Here is a 9,327-nt window from a genome sequence, read left to right as displayed (position 1 = left end):
TTGGTAGGTATTTTACAAAGAACCACGATTCATGAGTATTGTTGGTATTCTTGTAGACTTAAAATTCATTGATTTGGGATTTTGATTGAATCTTCTTTTGTTGCAAAAGCTGAGAAAGAAAGAAAAATTGTTAGGTTGAGGGAGAGAGTTTCTGGAGAGAATAAATACCAATAAATCCTGAGTCTAATCACATAAAATATTGGCATCACTCTCAACCTAAAATTTTAAAATTATAGATTTATGGATCTTTATTCTTATATAATGCTCTATTTTCTTAGTTCTAACCGATGTAAAATTTAAACTGATATCCTTAATTTCTAATATATTGAATCACTAATAATGAGGCCATATAATAATAATATTGACACCATGGTGATGGTTGAATAATCAATATGCATCGTAAAACTTATTGCTTACACAAATAGCCACGTCCATGTCTTTTAAAACTAATTATACTCCTACCATGGAATTAGATGCTAATCATTGTATCTTCCCTCACCAAATTATCCATTACTTTCATGGTTAAGATTAAAAGTTGATTAATTCTACATGTACCCTAAAAGGAACACAAACATTATTAATATCTCAGAGACATGAACGTAACTATTCTAGAGGCTTCTCTTTTCGTCACTTTACTGCTAACCAGAACAACCTGCATCATCCAAAATATTAAACAAAATTTAGTCTTTTTACTTTCAAATCTAACTTTTTTGCATTTACCACTTTTTTATTTTTTCATTTAGTAAGTAACTTTTGACTTTTACAGAAGAAGTTGCGAGTAGAGAGAAGATGCTCTTCAAAATTTATAGACACCAAGAGAAAGGAGAGGTGTCTCCCTCTCCCTAACAAGGTTGAAATTAAACAATTGAAAGTTAGATGGGCAAAGAAGAATATTATTATTTTAAGGGAAAAAGAAGAATATTTTATTCAAAGAAAAACATGCATTGCCAAAAAACACTTCATGTGTCAGAACAGAAAATGAGCAGAAATAATAGCTAACATTGTTTCTACACCCAATGCAATCTTTTATTTGCCCCCACCCCACTCAATTTTCAATCTTATTCGGAAAATATATTTTTTTACACCACCACTTGTACCGATTCAAATTTTAAGACTATTTTTATCATTAAAAAAATTAATTTTAGCCTTAGCTTACCAAAGTTCTGCACATCTATTTGCTGACTAAATTTCATTTATTTTTTGCGTCAGACAATAAAATTCTGAAAAAATTTCTAATCTATATATAGCAACTAGCGAAGAGTAATGTTTGATGTACACGAAATCATATTTATACCTAAAATGTAACAAAAGACGCGCCATGTGCCATTTTTCTGTTTTACAAAGGAAGCATTTTTTTGAAGGTATTAGGTTACGTTCTTTCTGCCATCCTCGTTTTTCCTATGCTTAATCGGTAGGTACAGTGCACTCTTTTTGAAGACTCGTTCTTCGCAATTCCACAATTTAATGCACAACAAAAAAAAAAAAAAAAAAAAAACCTAATCTATAGGGGCAGCACAGTTCCAACAAATTTCTGACTAAATCCAAACACTTGCACCAGTTGCCTACCTACAACATCGTTCGAACCAGCAACAAAAATGCACACAAAACGACGTTAACACTGATCTGAAGATTTAAAAAAAAAAATTATGTAATGATCATCAGAATACAGTAATGTGAAAGCTCAACTCAAGGAACAATGAAAACAGAATAATCGATGATGACTCAATGGAGTTTGAAAAGAGGAGAATCTAAAATGAAAACCCAGAATTTTTGTGATGAATAAAGCTGCAACAGAGTGACTATGCAATCTGAACAGGGTACTTATGAATGCAATCTTCCCATGGAGATTTGGGTGAGGGATTGACGTGTCTGAGAGCTTCCCACACCGCACTGTTACACTTAAAGCCACTCCCGAACGCAATCTGCCACACTCTGTTCCCCTTTCTCATCCTCCCCTTCGCCTCCGTGTAAGCCAACTCGTACCAAATCGAACTCGACGAGGTGTTCCCGAACCTGTGCAGCGTCATCCTGGAAGCCTCCACGTGCAGAGGCAGAAGCTGCAGATTCTTCTCCAGCTCATCAATAACGGCCCTTCCACCGGCGTGAATGCAGAAATGGTCAAACGCGAGCTTGAAATCAGGGATGTAAGGCTTCATCTTCGCGTTGAAAAGCTTTTTCACGACAAGTGTGAGAAAGAAAAGAAGTTGCTCGCTTATAGGCAAAACAAGGGGACCCAGAGTGGTTATGTTAGTCTTGAGAGCCCCACCGGCAATAGCCATGAGATCCTTCGACAAAGACACGCCGGTTTTTCCGGCATCGTCTTGTTCCTGGTACACGCACCGAAAGGCCTTGTCATCCGCCCCTTTGTGAGTCCTCACCACGTGCAGGAGCTTGTATTTGGCTCGCCTCCTGTCGGAGCTTTTGTTGGAGAGGAGAATGGCGGCCCCACCGACGCGGAAGAGGCAATTGGGTATCAACATGGCCTTGTTGTTCCCGAAGTACCAATTCTGAGTGATGTTCTCGGTGCTGACGACGACGGCGTAAGTGTTGCGGTGAACCTGGAGCATGTCTTTGGCGAGATCGATGGCGATGACGCCGGCGCTGCAGCCCATGCCGCCAAGGTTGAAGCTTTTGACATTGCCACGGAGCTTGTACCTGTTGACGATCATGGCGGAGAGGGAGGGGGTGGGGTTGAAGAGGCTGCAATTGACGACGAGGATTCCGATGTCCTTGGGCTTGACGCGGGTGTTGGCGAAGAGGTTGTCGAGGGCGCCGAACATGACCTGCTCGGCCTCTTCCCTGGCGGCGGCCATGGAGGGGCGGGGGGGGATGGAGTGCATGGCCTCGGGGAGGTAGGTTTCCTCGCCGAGGCCGGAGCGGAGGAGAATCTTGCGCTGGAAATCGATGGAGGAGGGGAGGAAGTCGCCGGTGAGGGTGGAGTGGTGGATGAACTTTTGGAAGTGGACGGTGAGGTGGTGGGGGGGACGGTAGCAGGAGAAGTCGAGGAGGTAGATGGATGTGGGTCGGGTCATGATGTAGAGGGTGGATCCCAAGGCGAGGATGGCGGATATAGCGATGACGCTGAGGAGGTTGTACTGGAGGTGGGCCCAGAGCTCCTGAATCTCCTGCGCCTCCATCTGAGAAGCTTGTATGAGGATTACGGACATGAGAGGGAGCAGACACAGAGTCACCAGGTGTGACATCAGATAATGGTACCCCAGTTTCACATACTTCAGCTTCACGCTCTGCGAAAAATCCGGTAACCTTGTTTTCGACTCCTTCGAGGTTGTCGCCGTCGTGTCCGTGTTCGTGTTCGTGTCGGAACTCATAATGGGATCTGATCTGATCTGAAATCTGGTTCCTAATATGAGACGAGAACAGAACAGAGAGAAACAGAGAGAGCGAGAAATTGAATGGGAGAAGGAAGTGAAAGGAGAATGATATATATGTAGTGAAGGTCAAAGCGGCGAGCGATGGCTTCAATCTCACTCCTTTCACCTTCGTCCTCTTCACTCTCTCTCTCTATCTCTCTCTTCTTGACTTTCTGTCTGCAACTCTGTTTTCGGATTAATTAGGTGTTTCTGTTTCTGTCTTTTTCATCGCTTTCTCCCTCAACATTTCTTCCTCCACAACCACACCATCTGTCCAGATTTTTTTAATCACGTTCAAAAAAAGTGCTTTTTATTTACAATTTGAGACCTACCCAAGTAACATACTTTACAGACAAACTTGTGTGTGAGAATATTCACAACCACAAAAATGATTTTTTTTTTATAAATTAAAATTCATCTGTTCTCGTTCAATTTTACGCCTGCATAAATTTATCTATGAAATATTTCTTATAAGTTAAAATTAACTAACTTGTTGTGAGTTGATTTTAATTTACGACTTGTGGTATAGGCTCCTTTGGTATAGCTTATGTTCATAGTATTTTTCGTTGAAATTCATAATCACAATGAGTTTGCTTTTTTACTGTCCAACATTCAGATTCCAAGTTAAAAATAATTAAAGTTTAGAAGTTGTTTCCCACGACAAGTGTTTTGAAGATTAAATATGGAATATTTAAAATATTTATATTTTTTACTTGTTTTAGTTATAATGTTTTTGCTAAAAAATGAAATTGAGGGGAAGGGGGTTTCTGAAAAAGAAAAAATATTTATAACGCCAATATAAGAGATCTGATAAAACATGGAACTGCATAATATTAAATTTAGGTAGAGATTGCCGGTAAATACATTAAGTATTATTATTGTAGTATTTTTAAGGTCCTTAGCCTCCCTTTCTTTCTTTGGTTACCTAAACCTTTACGATACTTCGAAAATATTTTGATTAGATTTAAAAAATAAATAAAATAAGCTTTCATTTATTTAAAAATAATTCTTTATTTTTTTATGAATTAGAAAAGTGTTCATTTCAACTTCTTTTATTATATATTACAATTTTTACTAAATTTATTGGTTCGATACCTATATTTTAAAATAGTCTTACCAATTAATTTTGAAAAATATTTATCAATAATGGAATAGAAATAAAAAAAAATTAAAAATCATATAAGATACAAGAATCATAAATCTATCATTTTAAAATTTTAGATTGTATATTTTTTTATTTTTTACGAGTTTAACTCTTGTCTTATAGGTATTTTATTTTCTCATTAGTGTCTTCTCTAAAGACTCATTAATATGGTCTGAAGTATGAGAAAAAAAAAACTTTATTTTTTCAACTCTTTCTTATTCTTGATATAATTCAAAGTTAATATAAAAAAAGAAAATCGTATATTATATTTTGATATACTTAATACACTTGCATTATTTTATATTTAAATATAACTAAATAGATATTTCTTTGAGTCTTTAAAAAAAATAAAGTAGTTATTTGAAAAAGAACACTTGTAAACATCAAAATGTTAGAAGTGGATTTAAAGTCTAACTCAACTCCACAAAATCGACTTATGAGATTTGGATTGCACCTACTTATATATTATAAATTGACCATATCTCTAGTCGATATGAGACTTCCAACATACTGTCACTTGTTAAAAAAATAGAGTGATTAAACTTTACGGTTTTAATTAAATTTAGATGTGTTGCTTTTTGAGTTTAATAAAATAAAAAAATCACTCTCTGCTCCCTTCAATTGTAGTGGTGGTGATGGTGGCGTCATTTTTGTGGTTGGAAGTGGACACTGAAATAAATAGCTGAAGATGCAAATGCTAAAAATACAAAACAAAATTGCAAATGAAAACCTATAATTGCATAAAGAAATGTAATGAATTAAATGTTAGAACCATAAAGAGAAATAAATAATGCTAAGAATGTTTTTTTTTTAAACCTACAACTATGTATGTAACTCACTATCTGAATACGTCGTGAGAAGAAAAAAATGAGAAGAAAAAACTTCTTATTTGATCTCTGAACGTAATAACTCCTGTGTTATAGACATCTTATTTTATCATTTGAGACATTTGAGAAATGTTTTACATGGGTGTATCCATGGCTAAGATAATTTTATGTGAAAAGGTAGTAATCAAGTTCAAGTATATTTTGTATTGATGGTATGATAAAATATGTAAATATATAACAATATAAAAATTTGAAAAATTACTCATTTTTAACATTTCATAATTCTCCTCATACACCATAATTTTAAACTTATTCTTCTTAAAATTCTTATATTTTAAGTTGTATAAGTTTGGATTGGACATTGGTGAATTTAAAGTTCTTTGAGATAAAATGAGTTATTTGAATAAGAAAATTTAAAAAAATTAAATTTTAAAAAATATTTCAAATAATTAAAATAATAAAATTTAAAATTATTTCGAAAAAAAAATCACCAAATTAAATTATTAAATATGATTTAAATTTCACTACTAGAATTTTGTTAATTTGCATTTTAAATTTTCATTTTTTAAATGAAATTTTATTTTAAAATAAAATCAATTACGTTATCAAAATAAATAAAAAAATTCTAATATAATATTTGTAATTAATTTATTCAAAAAATATTTAAAAATTTTCTACATCCATTAATTTCCACATATATCATACATTATATATAAAAAGAATATCTAAAAAAACAAAAAACAGTAATATTAATAAATAATTTTATAATTAACATCTTTAAAATGTTAAATTAATTACAAAATAACAACTTTATTGTAATTTATATTACAATTTAAAAAAATATATATTTAAAGTTAAAATAACTTGGACAGATTTTAATATTCGTGAATTACAATATTCTTAAAATAAATTAAGAGAAAAATTGATTTATCGTTTATTTCATATTTTTAATTAAATATATTTAAAGGAAAAAAAATATCGCTATAGCATTTAAAGGAAAAACAGCTCTTATGTTTTTTAGTTTTACTTTAAATATTATTAAGAAGCAAAATGAGTTTTTTAGTAATCATTAATTTTATGCATATGTATAATACTTTAATTTTTAATAATAAAATATTAAATTGACGCAGTCATATAGTATTTATAATTAAAAATACTTAATATAGTAATAGTAATATAATACCTCAGAAAATAATTCTGTACTTGATAATCAGCTGTAACTATATCATAAAAATGTGTTAACGAAATTGAACAGATTAGGATTCATAAGATAGAAAGGTATCGTGAAATTCCGTACTCTTCCATCTGAATCACGTAATTACTCAGATTACGATGAATCTAACAAAGATGTTCTACCTCTTCTGTACTCATCATTTTATTACTTTTATGACTATGTAATTAAAATACTCCTAAATTATAAATATGAATTCAATGTCACTTATTACAAATACAAATTTCAACTACCAATTGGAAAAAAATTTAAACATCTATGAATTATACACTTAATTTTATTTATGGACACCATTTAAATCATATCACAGAATACATATTTATTCATTATTATTCCCTAAATTAGTCTGAACGGTTTAATATAATAAAATTCAAATTGTCGATAATTAAATTCAAAGGTTTTTTTTTTTCATTTATTTCTCGATTTTGTAATCCAATAAAACATAAACCTAGACATAATAATGACAATTCATTTTTTGTTGTTATTACACAGATTAATTTAGAGGTCAAAAACGATAACCACTGGACAGTAACACTGAAACAATAACAGGTGCTCAAACCACAAAGATATTCCAAACCTAAAATTACCACAATATATGAAAGGGAGGAAGAGACAACATCCTCCCGTGTTTTCAACCACTAAACCCTAAATCAAAATAACACTAATTCCTCCAGCTTCCACCATCGGAAGCACCACCTCCTCTCGAGTACCGAGACCCACCATCCCCATATCCGCGGTCCCTACTACCACCTCCATAACCACCACCACCACCTCCGTATCCGCCGCCGCCGCCACCATAACCTCCACCACCACCACCATTACGGTTATAACCCCCTTCACGGCGGCCGCCTCCACCATAACCACCTCCTCCACCACCTCGTCCATATCCCCCTCCACCGCCACCACCACCGTAACCTCCACCACCGCCGCTTCCATAACCACCACCTCCGCCACCACCTCTTCCACGGGACTGAGCCTCGTTGACGGTGATGCTACGGCCGTCGAGATTCTGGCCGTTCATACCATCGATAGCGTCTCTCATCGCTTGCTCCGTGGCGAAGGTCACAAATCCAAACCCTCGTGATCTTCCGGTTTCGCGGTCGTTGATAACCTGAACACACACAAACATAGAATCACGTCAGATCGGGTTCGGAACCGTGAAATTCAGGGAAAATGAAGAAAAAAAAAATCAGATTAAAACCGATCGATCTTCGCCTTTGAATCAAAGATGAAGATGAACGTACCGATTGGTGTGAGTAATAAAAGAATCATTATAGTAACACAAGTATCATAGATCAAGTAACGCAAAACAGATGAGAGAGCACAGATCAAGAAGGATCAAGAGAATCCAAATCCGAATGGTGTCAGATCCGATCCCTGCGACTAACGGACCTTCGATTCGAGGATCTGGCCATACGGTGAGAAGGCCTTCTCAAGAGCATCGTTGTCAGTGGCCCAAGCAAGCCCACCGACGAAGCATCGGAACTCAACTTCTCCAGAAGCCATTGACAACACTCACAAACCCTAAATGACAGAAACGGAAAGAGCCAACGAGATTAGCACGAAGAACAATGTTACGCCCTCCTGTCCTTTTATATAGCATCCAATCTCTTAACTAGGGTTAACCTCCACCACGCATCGCTCAACCAGGGTTAATTAATTTAGGAGTACTCTCAACTCTCAACTCGAGAGTGGTCTGGTCAATCCTCGTTGATTTTATTTTTATTTTTTTTTTAAGAAAACCAATCTCCACTTGCTTCTTTATTAATTTTCCTTCACTAATACGATAATATTAAATAATATACTTGTTAAAGAAAATATTAAATCGGATCACACAAGTTGATTGGTTTTTATTTTTTATTTTATTTTGGGAAGGTCTACCTGGTTACGGATGTTAATTCATCTAAACAATTAATTAATTAATTTTAAATAAAACAAAACAAAACAAATAATTTATTATAAAGTATGGGAATCGGGTTAAGGATCATGATGACGAGTTAGAGATTAGTCCTCTCAAATTTGGAAAATTTGTTGGGTGACTTCATCTCTCTCCATAAATTTGATTACAAATCAATAACTATAATTAATTATATTGTATTAATAGCTAGTGATATCAATTAATGAATTAATTAAAGGGTGTAATTATTTTAGAATAATGGATTGTTTGTAGTATGATTGAAGTTGAAAGTGGACTGAAAGGGAGGGCAGATATTTGGACGGCTTCCTAAATATCTGAGTGCGGTTCAGAGAAAATATCTGATATGTATAATTACAGTAAGGCCCCTGGCTGCCTAAGAAATACCCTATACACGTCAAGGGTATCTTATTTTACTTTACTTAGTCTGTCTCCTAATGTTACTATACTATATCTAACAAATCTATACCATATTCATTTTTCAAAAAGATTTAAATTTTCTCTTAAATTGATAAAAAAATATTTTAATTAATTTATTATATTAAATAAAATAATAAGAATATTTGTAATATAATGAGATAAAAGTGATTTTAAAAAATCATAGTATTATATATGATATACAAGGAAGGCAAACCTTATTGAAATAAGACAAGAAAATAATGAAAACGCGAATCACATTATATTTTATAGAAATGATTTTTTATTAGTTTTCTGGACACATCATTTTCAAATATATTCCGGTAAATATATTTGAAGTTAGTAATTAATCTGTTTATTATAAAAATATGTTCTTCTTTTATAAGTATATTTAAATAAAATTGGGATGAAAATCACTAATT

At 33.6% G+C, this 9,327-nt stretch overlaps 2 protein-coding genes across 2 annotated transcripts; both read right to left on the bottom strand.

Annotated features, from left to right (window-relative positions):
- Positions 1–1,518: 1,518 nt before the first annotated feature.
- LOC114164069 (3-ketoacyl-CoA synthase 4-like) lies at positions 1,519–3,647 on the bottom strand. The gene has a single exon (XM_028048552.1). It carries the CDS (start codon positions 3,327–3,329, stop codon positions 1,800–1,802), a length of 1,530 nt encoding a protein of 509 aa, XP_027904353.1. The 5' UTR covers positions 3,330–3,647; the 3' UTR covers positions 1,519–1,799.
- Positions 3,648–6,958: 3,311 nt separating this feature from the next.
- On the bottom strand, positions 6,959–8,164 carry LOC114164542 (glycine-rich RNA-binding protein GRP1A-like). The gene is made up of 2 exons (XM_028049253.1): positions 7,966–8,164; positions 6,959–7,684 (listed from the first exon to the last, which is right to left on the bottom strand). The coding sequence occupies exons 1-2, from the start codon at positions 8,077–8,079 to the stop codon at positions 7,235–7,237; spliced, it is 564 nt and encodes a 187-aa protein (XP_027905054.1). The 5' UTR covers positions 8,080–8,164; the 3' UTR covers positions 6,959–7,234.
- Positions 8,165–9,327: the final 1,163 nt, after the last annotated feature.

This window comes from Vigna unguiculata, chromosome 9 (assembly GCF_004118075.2).
Source record: "Vigna unguiculata cultivar IT97K-499-35 chromosome 9, ASM411807v1, whole genome shotgun sequence".
Taxonomy (NCBI): domain Eukaryota; kingdom Viridiplantae; phylum Streptophyta; class Magnoliopsida; order Fabales; family Fabaceae; genus Vigna; species Vigna unguiculata.
The sequence above is the reverse complement of the archived record's forward strand: the minus strand, read 5'-3'. Positions and strand labels throughout refer to the sequence as shown.

What these genes read in the sequence shown, in the direction of transcription:
- LOC114164069 (XM_028048552.1), bottom strand. Translation starts at nt 3,329, where the DNA reads ATGAGTTCCGACACGAACACGAACACGGACACGACGGCGACAACCTCG.
- LOC114164542 (XM_028049253.1), bottom strand. Translation starts at nt 8,079, where the DNA reads ATGGCTTCTGGAGAAGTTGAGTTCCGATGCTTCGTCGGTGGGCTTGCT. An exon ending in GCCAGATCCTCGAATCGAAG is followed by an intron (nt 7,685 to 7,965) that starts GTCCGTTAGTCG and finishes GTGTGTGTTCAG; the next exon opens with GTTATCAACGACCGCGAAAC.